This window comes from Salmo salar, chromosome 08 (assembly GCF_965601325.2).
Source record: "Salmo salar chromosome 08, fSalSal1, whole genome shotgun sequence".
Taxonomy (NCBI): Eukaryota; Metazoa; Chordata; class Actinopteri; order Salmoniformes; family Salmonidae; genus Salmo; species Salmo salar.
The window spans coordinates 22180987-22201756 of record NC_138298.1 but is presented as its reverse complement, the minus strand read 5'-3'; the positions used below and the strand labels follow the sequence as shown (position 1 = coordinate 22201756).

At 43.0% G+C, this 20770-nt stretch overlaps 1 protein-coding gene across 2 annotated transcripts in view; it reads right to left on the bottom strand.

Annotated features, from left to right (window-relative positions):
- Positions 1 to 13301, bottom strand: part of LOC106610230 (uncharacterized) — a 30589-nt gene extending 17288 nt beyond the window's left edge. Inside the window, exons 1-9 of one of the 2 annotated variants that reach the window (XM_014209445.3) lie at positions 13142 to 13301; positions 11665 to 11916; positions 11327 to 11446; positions 11172 to 11225; positions 10904 to 10983; positions 10612 to 10705; positions 10056 to 10127; positions 2831 to 3049; positions 1382 to 1473 (exon numbers count right to left, since the gene is read on the bottom strand). In XM_014209445.3, coding sequence (XP_014064920.1) covers positions 1421 to 1473; positions 2831 to 3049; positions 10056 to 10127; positions 10612 to 10705; positions 10904 to 10983; positions 11172 to 11225; positions 11327 to 11446; positions 11665 to 11916; positions 13142 to 13187 — 990 coding nt within the window. In that variant the 5' untranslated portion in view covers positions 13188 to 13301 and the 3' untranslated portion in view covers positions 1382 to 1420. The remainder of the gene's footprint in view (positions 1 to 1381; positions 1474 to 2830; positions 3050 to 10055; positions 10128 to 10611; positions 10706 to 10903; positions 10984 to 11171; positions 11226 to 11326; positions 11447 to 11664; positions 11917 to 13141) is intronic. The other variant, XM_014209446.3, reaches the window with a different exon arrangement.
- Positions 13302 to 20770: the final 7469 nt, after the last annotated feature.

Genomic DNA, 20770 nt, shown 5'->3' with positions numbered 1-20770 from the left:
TCATTCTGCTGTAAATGTCGTTTTATGAGACCTAATTCATTCAGCTGTAAATGTAGTTCTATGAGACCTAATTCATTCTGCTGTAAATGTAGCTTTATGAGACCTAATTCATTCTGCTGTAAATGTAGTTTTATGAGACCTAATTCATTCTGCTGTAAATGTAGTTTTATGAGGGATGGTCACTAGACATCTTTCTACATTATGTGATTCTACTATACTGTATGAGGAAATGTCAACACTACATGTCATCTTAAGGGTCACACAAAAAAAGCAGGCCAAGCAAAACTACTGACTGAGCGATAGAGAAAAGGGGGGAGGAAGAGAGGGGTGGGAAAAAGTGAGGGACTGACAACCCCTGATGGATGTGAGATAACAGGGATTTCTGGGGGTTTGCTTTTTTGTGAAATGGGAGGCGACCTGTGACTGTTAACACGTTGCGTCTAAGATCTGGGCCTATCATCGGCTGCTAAGATCGGGGTGGATTCCTCAGGTCTTCAGGGTCCAGGCCCTGGGCTGCAGCACTGTAGTGGCGGCAGGCTTCAGAGAGAAGAGAGACACAGGTGCAGGGGGCTATAGTTATAACTTCCTGTCTGACTGACTGACTGGCTGAGAGGACCCAAGCTGCTGGGGTCTGTCTGAGGAATCTAGCTGGAGTGCCTGATCGAAATGAGATAAGAGGCAGAGTTATGAGCAGAACAATTGTATGAGAGAGTATGAGTGGAAATCAGAAATGCATTGTTTAGCGGCAAGTGGGCAAGGAGATCTTGAAGAGGGTTGGGAGCTGTTTGGTAGATTGCGAAAGATATTTGATGTGCAAGTTGTGGTCGTTTCCTTCTAGCTGTACGACTTGTTCTTGTAGAGGCTAAACGACGTCTGTCCAATAAATAAGTTATAAAATTGCAGAGGTATAACAAATACGCCTACATGTGTCCCTCTCACTCAACCTGGAGCCTATATAAATCCTCGTTACACAAGTAATTCAACTGTGATATATGCTGGAATATCTTATGACCGTCAATGGAGAATTGAGTCCAGATGCATCGACAACCACAAACATCCCTTCAAGGAATATATATATATATATATCAATGTGGATTAGCCTCGTCAAGAAGATTTACGAAGATGGGAACCCATAATCTAATGCAGACTGATAGATAATGACCAGCAGTACCGGTAGATTGGTGGTTATGACGTCCTATTTATACTGCAACGTTAATTCAGGGAGGCCGGTTCAGTAACATATCTGGCACTTCCAGCAGAAGTCGTTTGCGGCCTGCTGACCTGGCTGGGGGGGGGGGGGCTGATCCGTTTACTAACACCTGAGCTGGGGAAGTAGTTCAGCAGCTGCAGGGGGGAGGTTGGGGGTCCGATGGGGGCTTACCGTGGTTGTGAAGGGGCTGCAGATAAAGGAGGATCTCTTTTAGGCCGGGTTGTCCAGAGGAACCTCAGAGAAGCTGCTGGTCATGGCCCGTCCTGAGAAAGTGTGTGAGAGAGAGAGAAAGTGTGTGAGAGAGAGGAAAAGTGTGCGTGAGAGAAACAAAATAATGAGGAGACAGGGCATAGATGAAGTGATGACCATGGGGAGTTTTAACCCTAGATCTATGGCTACATTTCACCTGCTAATGGTTACTAAAGGATGCTTGTAGATCTATGGCTACATTTCACCTGCTAATGGTTACTAAAGGATGCTTGTAGATCTATGGCTACATTTCACCTGCTAATGGTTACTAAAGGATGCTTATAGATCTATGGCTACATTTCACCTGCTAATGGTTACTAAAGGATGCTTGTAGATCTATGGCTACATTTCACCTGCTAATGGTTACTAAAGGATGCTTATAGATCTATGGCTACATTTCACCTGCTAATGGTTACTAAAGGATGCTTGTATCCCTGCACTCATACATTCCAGAAAATATTTGAGTAATGGCAGCAGACCTAAAGTCAGGATCTTTGCCAAAGTAGAACATTCAATACTGATGTGATGGTAGAACATGTGTTCTGAATCATATACTGTAGAACCATCTGATAGTAGTGGGACTAAACAATGGAATCCTACAGCCATCCTTACGAGTGACCCTATAGCCACAGTTTACAAATATCCCATGCATTTTTGGACCGCTGAAAGACTGAAAGGACAACTGGCGTTCTCTCTTGGTTTGAGCTCTGCGACATGTAGGGGGGGAGGGTCAAACACACACATCTGCTGCTGCTAACAACTGCCTTTCACTTGCCATGGCTTGACCATATAGTGATGCTTTCCATCGGACATTTAAAACGGACTCAAGTGTCCCCATTGTGCGTTCATCTATGTTCCACTGCTTATGAGGAACGCCACTGCTATTAGAGCCTAAGTGAATGTTGCTTTAGAATACGACAGCTTGAACTAACTGTCTTGTTGAGTTGTTGGTTCAGTCTTCACCACCCAATTATAGAAGAATCCTTCACGCTGAGATATGGACATAGTCTGGGAGTTGTAGTGTTATCACCATGCTGTGTTAATGACATTCTCCCCAGGAGAGGAATGTTCAAGACGTAGTAGAACACTTCTGTTCAACATTGTATGCCTGAGTCAATTACAGAGAAAGAGGAAGTGGATAAACCAATCTGTCTCGTCGGTATTTTCAAACGACGCAAAGAAGAGAAAAGAGAGGTGTGATTTGTTTAGCCCACTTTTTTTAAACGGCGAGGAACAAAATTCAATTAACGGCATCATTAGCCATAGATACCATGACGTTAGAAGAAGATGTGTACAAATGTTCAACGGAAATGTGTCTTCTTTACCCCAACCCGTCAGAAGAGGTTGTAGCAGATATTGAACGATACCAACCTCTTGGAGATGTTGAAGCCATCCTGGCGGTGGTGATGGTGTTGTTGTTGTTGTTCTCGTTGGCCTCCACTGACTCCACTGAGGTCTTATTGGAGACGGTGTTCTCGTCATCAGTCTCCCCCGCTGGGGCCTCAGGGGCCACATCTCCAGGGGCCCCATCATCAGGTTTGTCCACAGGGCTGGCAGGCGGTGGGGAGTCAGAGATGTTCTCACGATCTGCTACAGAGGGAGTACAGAGTTTAATCATGTCAGTGTCTTAACATATTGAAGTCGAATTATACACACAATTATCTCTGAAGAGCTTGCCACAGCACATTTCAACACACCCATTAATGCATATGCCTGTATTTAACACATGTTCACCCAAATTCCGGCTAAGAAAGGCATATTTACCTTGCTCTGCAAGACTGTGCTTTGTCATTACCTTTAAGCATTGCTATAATGATAGCATTTCCTATCTGTCTCCTGGCCTGCAGTGTTTCTCTTACTGTTCCTACAAGAATGTTTCTGCCCACTTTGACTGTTGGGGGATTTCTCCTCTACTGAACCAGCTGATCCAGGCCAGGCCCAGGCCTCTGGTTGGTCGCCTAATGAGGTCCTGATTACTGACCAGGCCTTGCTGGGAGAGCAGCTCCACACAGCTGGTTAAGAGCTGTGGGAAAGTATGGCCGCCTCGTTATTATCTTACCCAAGGTGATGGGGGGGACTGAGGGGGCTGGTGGGGACAAGGGTGCTAGGAACACCACTGCTGTTCTGGACATATCTGTAGCATTTTTTCAGATCTGTAAACCGGTATCTGTTAACCACCATTGCTACCTCTTGTGAGGACAGACGCTGGGAGACCAGAAGCAAGTACAGGGAGTGAATATTTAATAAATAACAGACATGAAACAAAACACGGACAGCGTCTGGACATGGGAAACATAACATTATTGCTGACACAGGGATCAAACTGCGGCTATTGAACCTGTTCACCGGACCTGCTACCTGTCCCAGACCTGCTGTTTTCAACTCTCTAGAGACAGCAGGAGTGGTAGAGTTACTATGAATGATCGGCTATGAAAAGCCAACTGACATTTACTCCTGAGGTGCTGACTTGTTACACTCTCGACAACCACTGTGATTATTATTATTTGTCCCTGCTGGTCATCGATGAACATTTGAACATCTTGGCCATGTTCTGTTATAATCTCCACCCGGCACAGCCAGAAGAGGACTGGCCACCCCTCATAGCCTGATTCCTCTCTAGGTTTGTTCCTAGGTCCTGGCCTTTCTAGGGAGTTTTTCCTAGCCACCGTGCTTCTACACCTGCATTGCTTGCTGTTTGGGGTTTTAGGCTGGGTTTCTGTACAGCACTTTGTGACATGAGCTGATGTAAGAAGGGCTTTATAAATACATTTGATTGAAATTTGATTGAATAGACAGATATAGAGGAGGCAATCAATAAAGTGATGGAGTCCAGGTGAGTCCAATGAAGTGCTGATGCCCGTAACGATGGTGACAGGTGCGCGTAATGATGGGCAGCTTGGCGCCCTCGAGCGCCAGAGAGGGGGGAGCGGGAACAGGCGTGACACCTCTGGCTACTGTGTGTGTGTGTGTGTGTGTGTGTGTGTGTGTGTGTGTGTGTGTGTGTGTGTGTGTGTGTGTGTGTGTGTATGTTTTCCTACCTTATCAGGACCACAATGTCCTGACAAGTCACCAGAATGTTCTGACAAGGTAGGAAAACAAGACACATTTTGAAAAGTCAGGGCTTTTTTCATGTCTTGAATTTGTTAAAATCCTATTTTTGGCTTAAGGGTTAGGTTTAGGAAAATAGGATTTTGAACGGGAATACATTTTTACCCCCCAAAATGCATGAAAACAAAGCTGTGTGTATGTCTCTGATGCTCAGCCCACCACCGCCCCACTCAGTGGCTGGTTGCTAACGCTAATCCCCGTCATTAGTTCAGTTTCTTCCAAGCCCCCGACTCACTCAAAACCAACACGCTAATTTACTGTCCAAGGGAATGTGGGAATGGAGAGTGAGATCTGTAATTAGCCTTGATGAGAGCTAAATCAGTCTCTGGGACCAGACTCGATAATTGAGAAAAGAAAGTGTCAAGGTCGGTCGCCAGAGCAGTTGGTAGAGATTAAGGTTGTTTCAAGTCATCCCTCACAGCTGGAGCCAAAGCTAAGAATGAGAGAGCGACAGGCAGAGGTACAAGTTGAGAGTGGCTGACTAATTAGAGGCCAAGGCATTGCTCTGCATGCTAGCTAGGATTAATGATAATGTTAGGGTTTTTCATAGTTCGTAAAATATGGTTACAAATATATACAGTACCAGTCAAAATTTTGGACACATCTACTCAATCAAGTATTTTTCTTTATTTTTTACTATTTTCTACATTGTAGAATAATAGTGAAGACATTGAAACTATGAAATAACACATATGGAATCATGTAGTAACCAAAAAAAGTGTTATAGTTTGATTTGTTTATTATTTATATATTGAAATTTGGGCAAGGCAAAGGGCTACTTTGTAGAATCTAAAATATATTTTGATTTGTTTAACACTTTTTTGGTTACTACATGATTCCCTATGTGTTATTTCATAGTGTTGATGTCTTCACTATTATTCTACAATGTAGAAAATAGTCAAAAGAAAAGAAAAACCCTTGAATGAGTAGGTGTTCTAAAACTTTGGACCGGTAGAGTGTGTGTGTGTGTGTGTGTACTTCTGCAAGCAGAGAACTCTTGAAAACGAGTATAGCAAAGTGTCCCCTTTTTCTGCAGAGAACATATCTCCCTAAACAAGAGGTTCTTACAACATCATACCAAGTACGTAGTAACACAATCTAGCCATTACATCATGGTACTGAAAAACAATCTTACAAAGTCGAAGTCGACCAAATCGATCAGCTGACGGACATGTAGGTCAAGCCAAACCATAAAAAGGAACACAAATACATAAAGGACCGACAACAACCAAAATATTTCAAAAGGGCTTTCTCTCCACACCTCTAGTAAAGGAGACGGACTCCACTGCAAGGATCTTGGCACTGACCCATAAAGACCACAGAGAGGTTAAGAAATAGAGACCATGTCTAATTGTGTATCTGTGGGCCTTTGTGTTTGAGTGTGTGTGCGCGTGTTTAATTCATTCTAAAAGGAGTTAAACTGTTCTCATTACTCTGCTTCATACACATAAGATCCTTTCCATGGTGTCCATCTCAAACCCAGTCCTAGTGACAGTTGTCTCTCATTTTTAACAGACTGACTTTACAGTCATGGGGCAGCAGTATGCTTTTACAACAGTGGAATTCACACCTCTCCAGACCATGGTTTCATTTGTTTGACTTGTATCTCTTTTAGAAAGAGCACAGAAAAAAGTAAAGGTGAAAGGTTACGGCCGGGAGAACTGCAAAAGAAGCCGACGTCTGTCGCTACTGAGCTGTATCATAACAGTAGTAACACATGATGCCAGTGCAACGTCTTGAGTTGATGATTTTAAAAAAAGGAGAGGAAAAAAGGTAGTTACTTTTAAAAGCGCCAATCAAAACTGACCCAATCCACAAAGTGTGACCCAGGGCAAAGAGAGAAAGACAAGCTCAGACATGCCCACGACAGTCACAAATCCTGGGAAGATCTCGGAGAGAAATAACAATTCCAACCACTTTCAACCTGAATGAAACGTTACGTCTAAAGGAAGGACTATCACAGATAAAGAATGAATTAAAACAGCTAATGCTGCATGGTGTTCTCTTCTCTTACTATAACGGTTGATGTTTACATTATTTCACTGTGTGTGTTTTAATACACAGGTGTCTGATGCCTGACATCCAGGACTATTTAGCTGGGTTCTACACTGCCACCATTTTTCTCGCATACGTGGCAAAATATTTCGCTGTGCGACCTGGAATTGTCATTTAGGAGCACCAGTGCACATATTAAAAAAATGTACGATTCAAGCTTTAATATTTCTCATTGTGCTCCTAAATGTTCTTACTTGCGCGCACCTAGATTTTTCAACACAGGTGCACACGTGCTCCTTCTAAAAAAAAGGTCAGCGTAGAGTCAGCCCTATTTAGTACATAAACAGGTTTATTTTGCAGATAAGATGGGGTTGAGGACGATACACTTCTTTGACAAGATAGCACTCTGGTAAAAGAGGATATGGTTATCCACAGCCAGTTGAGCAGCATTTTAGAGCTATGGGATTTTCTGACACAAAACCCGTCACTATTTTGAAATGTCCTCTGTTTAAAGCACTGAGAACAACAGACCAAAGTATAAAAGGTCATGTCTTATAACCCAAGAACATATAAAAAGGTAGCCTATACCATAAAAGCTGAAGTTACATATCCATCAGAGACCAATGAACAACTTGCTCTGTGCTTTTACTCTCCTGTTTATTCTCTAGGGTTTTGTTTCCATCCAGTGGCGGACGTTGGTACGGCACCCCACCACAGAGATGACATTACACAGAGTAGGTTGGGTGCTGTCATTCAATGGAGCAAGACGGGACATTCCATTTTCTAGTGTCTCTTGTATTACATTCAACAGATTGAGAGCACTGAAATGCTAATCATTTGACGTTTTGTAGAAGTCCCAAATGCGTAAACCCTTCTTATCTGGCACTCCATGGCAAGCTCAGTCAAATGCTTAACGCTTAACGTTTTGGCAAGAAAACTAATACTGTTTGAACCCAGGTCTGCTGCATAGAGGTCAGTCTACCCCTTATCTGGAGGTTATCACACTGAGATCAGACTGAAGTCACACACAGACATACACGTGTCATACAGTCTATTCTCGCATTTCAACCTCCGTGAGTAATGCGGGTCTGGTTATTCAAAGTGTGATCTGACACCGGGCAGAGTTAGCCTGGGGCGGGAGAAAATATTTTACAAATCATATGTGTTATGGATGGTGACCATGGTGTCGCAAAGGAGTGGACAATGGGAGCTGACCCACTAGGCAGTTCAACGTCTAGTTTTGATTTACAGTACATTTGGTTGAGTTGTTAATTAACGTGAATTCAACGTGACAAAAAAATGGCACAATCTCATTGGATTTAGGTTAAAAAGTAAGGAGAAAAAAATATAAAAATCCCTAACGTTGATGACTTCTTTCAAATCCAATCAGTTTTCCAAGTTGATTCAACCAGTTTTTGCCCAGTGGGGAAGTTCTTATCTATCTAAACAATGCATAGTTTGTTTACCAAGTAATTTAAAAAAAGATGGGTATCAAAATTATTCGAAGTCCGGAGATGGGATGGCTACCACAAATGTTTTATTTTGTGGCCAATTAACCATTTCTTTGTGGATTTTGATGTGTTCTTGGGGTAATTTTCTTGCTGGAAGATCCACTTGGGGCCATGTTTCAGCCTCCTGGCAGAAGCAACCAGGTTTTTGGCAAAGATGTACTGTAACTTTGGGCTCCTGAGTGGCGCAGCGGTCTAAAGCACTGCAACTCAGTGCTAGAGGCGTCACTACAGACACCCTGGTTTGAATCCAGGCTGTATCACAACCGGCCGTGATTGGGAGTCCCATAGGGCGGCGCAAAAGTGGCCCAGCGTCGTCCGGGTTTGGCCAGTGTAGGCCGTCATTGTAAATAAGAATTTACTCTTAACTGACTTCCTTGTTAAATAAAGGCTAAATAAAAATACAAAATTAATTTTAAAATCTTGGTAAAGTTCATGATGCCGTTGACCTTAGTTAGCAAGGGCCCCAGGACCAACAGCCCCACAACACAAAGATCCACCACCATACCTTGAGGGTTTTTCTGTTAAACACCAAACCACGGTGTGTGTGACCAAAGAGCTCTATTTTTGTCTAATCTGATCATAGCACCCGGGTCCATTCCAAGTGCCAATGCTGTTTAGCAAACACCAGGTGTTTACATTTGTTGCTCAATAAAGGCTCTTATTGGCATGGAGGCGGCGTCTATTTGTAGATTTGGAGTCTTGGTGACCCCAGGATGAGACCAAGTTCGGTAATTCTCCAACGATGACCCTTGGACTTTTCTTTGCCTAACCATCTTCCTCACTGTGATTGGGGACAAGTTACACTTGGGTTCTCTACCAGACCTGCTAACCACTGTCCCAGTGGTTTTAAACTTTGTAAATGTTACCCAGTAGTTTCCTTTTCCCCATTGTGATGGATGACAAAGGGATTTTACATGCGTGTTACCAAATTTTTACCCCAGTGAAACAGGAAGTTATGAAAGGCCACAACACAGTTCTTTAAATGATGCATTTTGTGTCACCATGAATAAGTGGTCAGGGACACTTTGCTTCAGGGGGAGTTGTGACGTGCAAAAAAACACATTTCCATTACACATGTGTGTAACAGGACAAATATCTTCAAAACTTGACTGCTGACATGCAAAACATTTTGGGACTGTATCAACAGTGGACTAATGAAAAAAAACACTAAATTATAGTTTGAGTAGAGTTCCCCTTTAAGCTGAGATTAATACAAAAAAAGTATGCTATGTTAATGCTGATTCAATTTTGTTTGATTTTATTCATAAGAATTGTTAGGGGTGCTAATCATTTTGATATCTTTTTTAGATTTGTTTTATTACTTGTTCCCATACATTGGCCAGGTCGCAGTTGTAAATGAGAACTTGCTCTCAACTGGCCTACCTGGTTAAATAAAAAAATACAAAATAAATAAACCTCAGCATTTGCATTATTTATTTTACACAGTCTTTTTTGATCATCTTTATCAAGGGTGCCAATCATTTCGGTCGTGACTGTAAATGTAAGCTCTTAGGGACTCTAAACCTTACACAGTGCTCTTATCACTGTTTTGAATAAAACTTGAATAAAAACAGTGATAAGAGCAGTGAGTGGGGTTTGTCTTTTCTTTTAAGTTCTCTCATTATTCCCACACACCTGCCACACAAGACATCATGAAGTTTTAAAATGAAGTTGAAAAATGTATTATTTCAGCTGTGACTCTAGTCATTTTAAAATGTAGATAACTATGAATGTACAGTATAGTTATTAACACACTTCGACTCTCTTCTCTTTAACGGCTGTTGCAAAAGAGGAAATCCACTCTGAACACAAAACCCATTCCAGTAACCAAACAATACATCACACTTGACAGATCACTGTTCAATAACTCATAGAAAAAATACAAATATATCATTCTAATAGAGAATTGTTCCTCTTTTGGGGGCACACTATCATAGGCCCAGCAAACTGACCCTATGACCCCATTACTTCATCAAGCTCACCTCTTTCTCCCTCACTTCCCTTAACCAGGACCTCGGTGCTGCTGAGATCCACGGCGGTAAAGGTGTCCATCCCTGGAGAAGTGATCAAAGATAACATGCATTAGTCATGGTTTATAGGCCGCCACTGTAAACAAGCATTTGTTCTTAACTGACTTAGTTAAATAAAGGTTCAATAAAAAATGCTTACTACTAGTCTAACACCTATTACCAGTTTGACCACGAGTTAATGTACATTAGCTAGATGCTCATTATTATTTTTTGGGTAGTTCAGTTTCTCTTTCTCTCTGCATTGTTAGGAATGGCCCGTAAGTAAGCGTTTCACTGTTAGCATGGGATGACGCATGGGATGAATAAAATCTAAATCAAGATTTACAGAAGTGTTTTGGTGATGTCTTGTGTACAAAGGCTTCTACAAAGTCTAAGTTTCCCTATTAATGTGTAGTAAATGATCATTCATGATGATAGTGTAAATTAATGTAATGTATTCTCATCCATGCAGATGTATAATAATACATGTTTTATTCTATACATATTCCATGTAATTCTATGTTGTCACCCTTCTGTGTTGAGGAGTTGTCAAACACGGCGTCAGGATCCACAGTACTCAGAGGCAGATCCTCATGCCTGTCTCGGAGATCTACAGAGTACCTCTGGAAACACAACAGGGTACAACACACACACACACACACACACACTTCAACAGGCTACAAAACATACAGGCATCTACAGACATCATTGAATGCTAGTGTTTGGTGTTAGTACAAAGTCAAACTGAAGATTTGTTATAGAACGTTAGAATTGATTAAATCACAGAATTGAATTTGACAAACAGCATACACCTTACTCACCCTTGATGTCTTCTTTGTAAAGAAGCATGCTGCTACAAGCACACAGGAAGTGATGATGATCACAATCAAGATGATCAATCCTATTAAGAAACAGAAAACAATCCATTGTTGAGCAACAAGATAAAGGCCATGCAAGTCATTCGGGACCTAAATGTTAATGTTATTTATAATGTGGGTTAGTCTGACAAATGATAACCAATTCAGATTTGGTGTCAGAACACACACCGTTGGGCAAGTTTGAGACATTTTTTAAATGCAATCACGTTACCAATGTGGGGCGATTTTCTCGCAGAGGGTTTTGGTTGAGCAGTTCCCGCCAAACCTTTTAAATAAAGAGAAGATAGAAGTTGTGTACTGATGGATTCACTTCACAGTGGATTCACTTCGCAGTGGATTCACTTCACTCTGGTGAGATCAGCTCACCTGTATTCTTGGTGGTGCTAGTAGCAGAAGTGCTAGTAGTTGTACTGCTGGCCTCTGCTGGGGGCTTTGATGTAGAGACTTCCATTGGTGAGGGCCAGGATGTAGGTCCTGGAGATGCATCTTGAGAGAAATGACTGTTACTTTACCTCCACCAAAGCAGGTAGGAAATTAGCATCGATCAAAGATGGAGCCAAGACTTAGACCCCCCCGAGACCGAGACTGTATCGACTGGTCTTGAGTGGTCTCAAGACCCAAGACAACGAGGTCAAGACTCCATCTCCAGTATCGACCACTGACCATAAACTGACCATACAGTGAAAGCAGAAACTCCAACCTACCTGAATTGGTCTTCAGTGGTGTGGTTACCGTGTGGTTAGGCCTCCCGGTGGAATTGGTTATAGGGCCGTTATCAAAAATTAGATCAGGAAGGCTTGGGGTTATGGCGGATAATGTTAAATCATTGTTGTCTACAGCCATGGCATGTCCTGGAGTGGCTGTGTCGTTGGCTGGGTTGGAGGCTGAGGTGGGCTGGGTTACAGTGGGATTGACTGGCTGTGTCTGGGCTGTGGTGGTAGAAGCCAGGATGAGACCTGGAAAAAGACATGGGTATGGTTTAGAATCAGTGTTGGGGAGTAGTGAACTACATGTAGTTCAACTAGTCATATTAATGACATTTTGCTGTAGCTTGGTGGTTCTGTAGTTGAACTAAATTCACATCTTGGTAGTGTTTTCAGTAGTTCATTACTTTGTTGCCATGTAGTGGTGTAGCTAACTACTGGAACTACACACTACTTGTTTTTTGCAATAAGAAAATAAAGTATGGGTGAAGTAGGAAATAATCTCCTTTCTTTTTTTTTTGGTATCAGAGTTTGGGAATCCCCGGTCTATGATATTTCAGATTTAGAAATGATCCTTTTCACAAAATAGCTTCAATGTAGTGAACTACTTTTTTGTTGTTGTTAAAACGACATTGTAGTCACATCATGCATATTGAGCAACAACTGTCCCGTAGACGGGGCACCGATCCATAAGAAGTTATTTAAGTAAACTATATTTCCCTTAAGGTAGGGCTCTACTGCACGACCTTTTTACTCGCATATGCGCCTAATTATTTTGCTGTGTAGACCTGGAATAGAAAAATTAAGGATGTAATCTCAAATATCTTTCATTGTGCTCCTAAATTGACTTGTGTATGCCTGCATTTTTCAACTTAGGCGCACCCATGCCCCTCGTAGAGCCCTGTAAGGGCAGCTTTAGTGTAGCTCATCTTCTTCCAATGTAAAGTAACTGGGAGTTTGGTAAACTATGATTTCAAAGTAGCTTCCCCCAACATTGTGTAGAATATAGAGAGAAGAAACCATTGCATAGATAGAGCATTGATTACATCAGCAGCATTTTGGCAGATAAACTGAATTGACAAAACCAGTTGAGAAAACAATCTTGTATTTCTATAATAACCTGTGCAAAATAATCAAAGACTTGATCTTACCAATACAAAAAACAAGCAAAGTACATCAAAGTAATGTTATACTAGATAAAATTCAACAAGTAACCTAGTGGTTAAGAGTGTTTGGCCAGCCCCAAAAAATAAAATCTATTTTTGTTATTGTTTTAAAGATAAAAAATAGCTTTTGGACAGTAAACGAAAGGTCGCTGGTTCGAATCACCGAGCCGACTTGGTTGACGTGCTCTTGCACAAGGGCACATCAACATGTCTCCTGTAAGTCGCCCTGGATAAGAGCGTCTGCTAAATGACTAAAATGTAAACATACTGTAAATGTCGCAAAAACAGAGAAAGGCAGAGAGGCAGCTTACCCAAAAGGACAATCAGACAGGGAAAAGTAAACTGTATTTTGTCCATTTTGAGTAACCCTTGTGTATAGATATCTTTCCCTGTTACTCTAGTAGCCTGCTGTAGACTGTGTCACTAACTGAGTGAGGAAATGCAGTGCAGTCTAGTGCATCCCTCTCAGGATGCTGGGCCATGAAGCCACAGAGAACATTCACCACCACAGGATGTATAATAGAGAAATAGCGTTGCTCGAAAAAGTACTGGGGGAAATTACAAACTTTTATACAAAACTACTCCCCCTCCCCTTCGGGTTCAGAATTCAGACATTCTCTCAAAAGCAGAGGAGTGATGCTTTTCTATCATCTAGGATTCTGCCCATACCCAACCCCAGACATTTATTGTTTGATTCCATCGTTAAAGGTGGACGCTGAATTTGATTCCTGATGCTTGCGTGTGTTGTGGTGTGTGTGTGTAATACAGTACCCTTACAACACCCTTATCTTACCTCATCTTATGACTGCATTGGGTCATGTCTGTCTTTATCAGGTTGCCACAGATACTTGTTGTTGATCTGAGTCCTCATGCTGTATTTGTGTCTTCCTTGTAACCTCTCAGTTCTTTCCTTTGAAGGCGTCAGACAGCAGGCACATACAGCGAAGATGGAGCTCATGCAATCTTTTTAAGGACAAATAACGAAATATCTACTTACAATAGCAGTAGGCAGTACATTCACAGAACAAAAGGTGCTGTCTGGAACCTAAAAGGGTTATTTAGTTGTCCCTATAGGATAACCCATGAGTTAACCCTTTTCTGTTCCAGGTAGAACCCATTTGATTCCAGGTAGAACCCTTTCCACTGAGGGTTCTACCTGGAACCAAAAATGGTTCTCCTTTGGGGACAGCAGATGAATCCTTTTTTTCTAAGAGTGTAGTGATAGCGGATTTAAAGGCCTCTCGCACACTCCTCATCCTCTCCAGTTAACTAATAAATCATACTTTGATACCAATTATTGGTACGCAGTCAAACAAACACTGCAAAATCGTGGACATGTTCCTTACAAGCCAGAATGTTGAATACAATTTGAACTTACACTATAAGTTGTCTATCTGTGCGGTTGGTCCTTCAACTGCTCGAAATTTGAGGCAAAATATCCACATGATATAATTGTTAAACCGACTGTTTAAAGCACCAGTACTGACATTTCTATCACCTAGCACATGCGCAAAACCGCATGCGGGGCGTGAATGTCAGATACAATCAAATCAAATATTATTTGTGACATGCGCTGATGCACAAATAATATTTCAATTTGCACCCCCCCCCCACACACAACCACAGGACTCTCTAGAGGGTGGTGCGGTCTACCCAACTACCTGCCCTCCAGGACACGTACAGCACCCGATGTCACAGGAAGGCCAAAAAGATCATCAAGGACATCAACCACCCGAGCCACTGCCTGTTCACCCCGCAGAAGGCGAGGTCAGTACAGGTGCATCAAAGCTGGGGCCGAGAGACTGAAAAACAGCTTCTATCTCAAGGCCATCAGGCTGGCCATCATATGTATATACTGTATTCTATTCTACTGTATCTTAGTCTATGCCGCTCTGACATTGCTCGTCCAAATATTTAGATATTCTTAATTCCATTCCTTTACTTAGATCAGTGTGTATTGTTGTGTAATTATTAGATATTACTTGTTAGATATTACTGCACTGTCGGAGCTAGAAACACAAGCATTTCGCTACACCCGCAATAACATCTGCTAAACATGTGTATGTGATTTGATTTGATTGGAGATCAGAATGCCGGTTTTATTTTTATCCACAAGAGGTCAGCATTGTATCATAGGCAAATAAAACCATCACCACAGCTCTCTCCTCTAAATCCAAAACGCTTTGTCAATGGAGCTTTTGAGAGTGTCTTGGCAACATCTGACCCAACAGTGAGACAGACGCTGCTGGTACCTTTGGGCGGAAAGTTGGACTCTGACTCAGTCCTCAAGAAACATTCCATGTCAAATGATTTACACTTTCCCCATTAAAACAAGCCAAAGTTCTGAGAAACTCTTTTAATCTCAAATAATGTGCTAGTAATTCATGTAGCTAAACGTACAGTCAGTACAGGCCAGTGTTGATGTCTACAGAGCCAAAGTAGACAAGAGTTGAGGCCTAAAGTAAAATAATATCTAAACCAATTGGTTCATAAGATCTCAACATTGGACCGGAGTGAGAGTGTGGTGCTGTGTGGTTAGGTCGAGGTGAGGTCTTGGGTTGTGGGTTGTTCCTGGGGTTTAGACTTGAGTGGAAGTTGAGGTTCTGTTTGGCCTGGTTGCTATAACATGGAGCAATACTAGTTCACCTTTTAGGGCTCATTAGGCTTAGTTTTCATGTTCTTTTGTCATGCACAAATATTTTAAACATCCCAAAAAATGTATGTTTTGATAGGCTTTGATATGATATTTTGATAGGCTAACTACAGCGACACAGGGCAGAATAAAAAAATAGCGAAACGTGTCTGGATGTAATAGGTTGCTGTGCCTGTGTATAGAAACGCTTTGATGGGTGGAGGAATACAGTGTGTAGTGCGAAGGAGTGTGTGTGTGAGTGTGTGTGTGTGTGTGTGTGTGTGTGTGTGTGTGTGTGTGTGTGTGTGTGTGTGTGTGTGTGTGTGTGTGTGTGTGTGTGTGTGTGTGTGTGTGTGTGTGTGTGTGTGTCTGTGTGTGTGTCTGTGTGTGTGTGTGTGGCAGATTGACGTTTATTGGGATGAACACAGAACTTAGCGATATCCGCTAGATAGGCCAGCTGCAAAGTCAAAATTGGCTATATTGTAAACATTTATGAAAACAAAAATATGCCTTTTTGTCTTAATTTAAGGTTAAGGTTAGCAGTGTGGCTAAGGTTAGGGTTAAGGTTAGGTTTAAAATCAGATGGTATGACTTTGTGGCTGCGCCAGCTAGTGACCACTCTGCAGAGCTGCCTCCAGAACAACATTCATGACTTTTTCCACCTTACAGCCTTATTCTAAAATTGATTAAATTGATTTTTCCCCTCATCAATCTACACACAATACTCCATAATGACAAAGCAAAAACAGGTTTTTAGAAATGTTAGCAAATGTATTAAAATAAAAAACGGAAATATTGCATTTACATAAGTATTCAGACCCTTTACTCAGTACTTTGTTGAAGAGCCTTTGGCAGCGATTACAGCCTCAAATCTTTTTGAGTATGATGTTACAAGCTCGGCACACCTGTATTTGCAGAGTTTCTCTCATTCTTCTCTGCAGATCTTCTCAAGCTCTGCCAGGTTGGATGGGGAGCGTCGCAGCACAGCTATTTTCAGGTCTCTTCCTAGAGATGTTCGATCGGGTCCAGGCTCTGGCTGGGCCACTCAAAGACAATCAGAGACTTGTCCCGAAGCCACCCTTGTGTTGTCTTGTGCGCTTAGGGTCGTTGTCCTGTTGGAAGGTGAACCTTTACCCAGTCTGAGGTCCTGAGTGTTTTGGAGCAGGTTTTCATCAAGGATCTCTCTGTACTTTTCTCTGTTCATCTTTCCCTCGATCCTGACTAGTCTCCCAGTCCCTGCTGCTGAAAAACATCCCCACAGCATGATGCTGCCACCACCATGCTTTACCGTAGGGATGGTGCCAGGTTTCCTTCAGACGTGACGCTTGGCATTCAGGCAAAAGAGTTCAATCTTGATTTCATCAGACCAGAGAATCTTGTTTCTCATGGTCTGAGAGTCATTTAGTTGCCTTTTGGCAAACTCAAAGAGAATGTCATGTGCATTTTACTGAGGAGTGGCTTCCTTCTGCCCTCTCTACAATCCTGTCTTGGAGCTCTATGGACAATTCCTTCGACCTCATGGCTTGGTTTTTGATCTGACATGCACTGTCAACTGTGGGATCTTACGTATATGGACAGGTGTGCGCCTTTCCAAATCTTGTCCAATCAATTGAATTTACCACAGGTGGACTCCAATCAAGTTGTAGAAACATCTCAAGGAGAATCAATGGAAACAGGATGCACCTGAGCTCAATTTCGAGTCTCATAGCAAAAGGTCTGAATACTTATGTAAATAAGGTATTTCTGTTTTTTTACTTGTAATACATTTGGAAAAATTCTAAAAACCTAATTTTGCTTTGTCATTATAGGGTATTGTGTGTAGATTGATGAGTAACATTTTTTATTTAATCAATTTTAGAATCAGGCTGTAACGTAACAAAATGTGGAAAAAGGGAAGGGGTCTGAATACTTTCCGAATGCACTGTAGTCTCCCTGTCTGTGTCGGCCCCTGGGCCCTGGCCCTGTAAGAGCAGGGCAGAGTGCCGGGCTGGCTGGCCGGTGACAGGCCCTTGGCTCCCAGCCTCTCTCATACAGTGATCCCCTCGGGGCAGCCTGCCCAGCGAGCCACCAGCCCTTTCATACATTCCCCCACACCGCCCCCAGCCCCAGGCCTTTACCCACCCGCTGCCAACCAACGCAGAGCCACACAACCGTGTGTGCCACCCAGCGCTCCCCAGGCAGACCCAGACACCTGAGCTGGCACAGCAGAGAAGGAGAGGAGGGAAGGATGGAGGGATGGAGGGAGGGAGAGCCCAGCCAGACTTCTAGCCAGTCGGCCAGCCAGCGATCCCTGCACCCCGCTGCAGCTGTTCCGTCCCGCTCCACAACGCTCCCACTGTTCCACTTCCAATACAGAACTAATTAAAACGGCGCCCATCTCCGTCCCTGCCAGAACGCCCCCCCCCTCCACACACACACACACACACACACACACACACACACACACACACACACACACACACACACACACACACACACACACACACACACACACACACACACACACTCCTCCCCCCTCTACCCCAAACTCCTCCCCCCTCCTAAACCCACCCCAACAGCTGCCACTGCACAGTTGAATTGAGTTATTGACCAGCCTTTTTGTAAACTAAATTTACTGCTTTCGCGCTTTCCTCCATTGATTAAATCATCATGTAATTGATTCCTTCTCTGTGGGCTTCTCTCTGCTCTGCTCCCCCTCCCTTCCTCATGTTCCCCGTATGCCTTTGCAGAGCTGCTTGAAAATTAAGCGCAGGGCAGTGGTGCACCCTGCTGCCAGCAAGGCATATAAATACCAATTGCGCCATAATAGTAGGTGATCTTGGCCTAATTAAAACATCTCAGTTATAATCTCAGAAGTCAGGAAATACCATATAAGGTCAGGCCACCAACTGACACGGTATTATCAGGTGTTCATTACACATCCTGGTGTTATTGTTTTCCCACGTTGCCAACCTCCAGGTTTGGTGCTCGGAAACCTTCCTCTTACCACAAAATTACACAATAGTGATAGTTTCCTTCTGTAATTTCAAGGCAAATTTGTTGTTCCAGAGGACCAGAAATAGGTTGTAGCTTCTCTCTCTCGCATCCATCCACCCCGTAATTGCCATGCAAAAAAATAATGAAGAGTGTTGGCTTCCAAGAGCAGCAACCCTCCTAGTCTCGGCCACTTCCTTTACCTTGTCCTCACCAAGCATTCCGATATAGATTAGCTGGAAATCTTTCCTGCTCTGCCAGGATAATCCCTTGACCGTGTATTAGGAATGATTTAGGCACATTGTATTCCGGCCAGAGCAGGACATGGCTGGACCTTAGTTTTCATTGCACCCCCCATGATTTGGGTGTTCCGATTGTTTTACATTGTTAAGGGAGGGGGGTCTTTTGTCGTTGAAGAAGGGGGCAAGAAAGTGGGCAATGTATACTACTTATACTGTGGAAACAGAGTTCAAAGTCATCATGTGGACGTGAGTAGATGAATTAGGGTCACTGTTAAAGGGCAGAGTCGGAGCCCTTGGAGGAGAGTGTGTGTGTTCGTGTGTATGTGTGTGGTTTGAAACCAGGGGGTCCCGGGAGTGAAGTTATTAAGAGGTTTGAAGTCTGAGGGGTATTTCCACATTTTTCAGCCATACCGACCGACGTTACCCACCACAAAGCTGGGTTACATTCATCAGTCAGGATTGTTAGTAATATGAATGAGGATTTCAACAAAAGAGCGCTGCACGGCCTAGTGGGGGAGATGAAATATCTGTACATGGACGTGTTCTATTGGAGACAGTGTTACATACACTCTTAGACAGTAAGGTTCCAAAAGGGTTCTTCAGCTGTCCCATAGGAGTACCCTTTTTGGTGCCAGGTAGAAATACCCTTTTGGATTCCAGGTAGAACCCTCTGTGGAAAGAGTTCTATATAGAATGCAAAAGCAGTTCTACTTGGAACCAAAACGGTTCTACCTGGAACCAAAAGGGTTCTTCTACCTGGAACCAAAAAGGGTTCTTCAAAAGGTTCTCCAATGGGGACGGCCGAAAACCCTTTTAGGTGTATAGACAGTGTGTATAGACAGTGATACATAACATGGAAAATCCAATATAGATGTGAGCTAGAGGATATAGGCATGATGGCCACAGTCGTTTCTGACAGCCCTCTGTCAGCCCTCTGTCAGGTTCTATATACTGACTTGACTCTACAGTGCATTCGGAAAGTATTCTGACCCCTTGACTTTTCCCACATTTTGTTAAATTAGACTTATTTTAAAATGCATTAAATACATTTTTTCCATCATAAATCTACAAACAATACCCCATAATGACAAAACGAAAACAGACTCTTTGCTATGAGACTCGAAATTGTTTCCATTGATCATCCTTGAGATGTTCCTACCACCTGATTGCAGTCCACCTGTGGTAAATTCAATTGATTGGACATGATTTGGAAAGGCACACACCTGTCTATATAAGGTCCCATAGTTGACATTGCATGTCAGAGCAAAAACCAAGCCATGAGGTCGAAGGAATTGTCCGTAGAGCTCCGAGACAGGATTTTGTCAAGGCACAGATCTGGGGAAGGGTACCAAAACATTTCTGCAGTATTGAAGGTCCCCAAGAACACAGTGGCATCCATCATTCTTAAATGGAAGAATTTTGGAACCACCAAGACTCTTCCTAGAGCTAGCCACTCAGCCAACCTGAGCAATCGGAGGAGAAGGGCCTTGGTCAGGGAGATGACCAAGAACCCGATGGTCACTCTGACAGAGCTCCAGAGTTCCTCTGTGGAGATGGGAGAACCTTCCAGAAGAACAACCATCTCTGCAGCACCACCAATCGGGCCTTTATGGTAGTGGCAAGAAGGAAGCCACTCCTCAGTAAGGCACATGACAGCCCGCTTGGAGTTTGCCAAAAGGCACCTAAAGGACTCTCAGACGATGAGAAACAAGATTCTCTTTTGCCTGAATGCTAAGCGTCACATCTGGAGGAAACCTGGCACCATCCCTACGGTGAAGCATGGTGGTGGCAGCATCATGGGGATGTTTTTCAGCAGCATGGACTGAGAGACTAGTCAGAATCAAGGGAAAATATGAACTGAGCAAAGTACAGAGAGATCCTTGATGAAAACCTGCTCCAGAGCACTCAGGACCTGGACTGGGGCGAAGGTTCACCTTTCAACAGGACAACGACCCTAAGCTCACAGCCAAGACAACGCAAGAGTGGCTTTGGGACAAGTCTCTGAATGTCCTTGAGTGGCCCAGCCAGAGCCAGAACTTGAACCCGATCAAACATCAAAATCAAAATAGATGTGCAGCGACGCTCCCCATCCA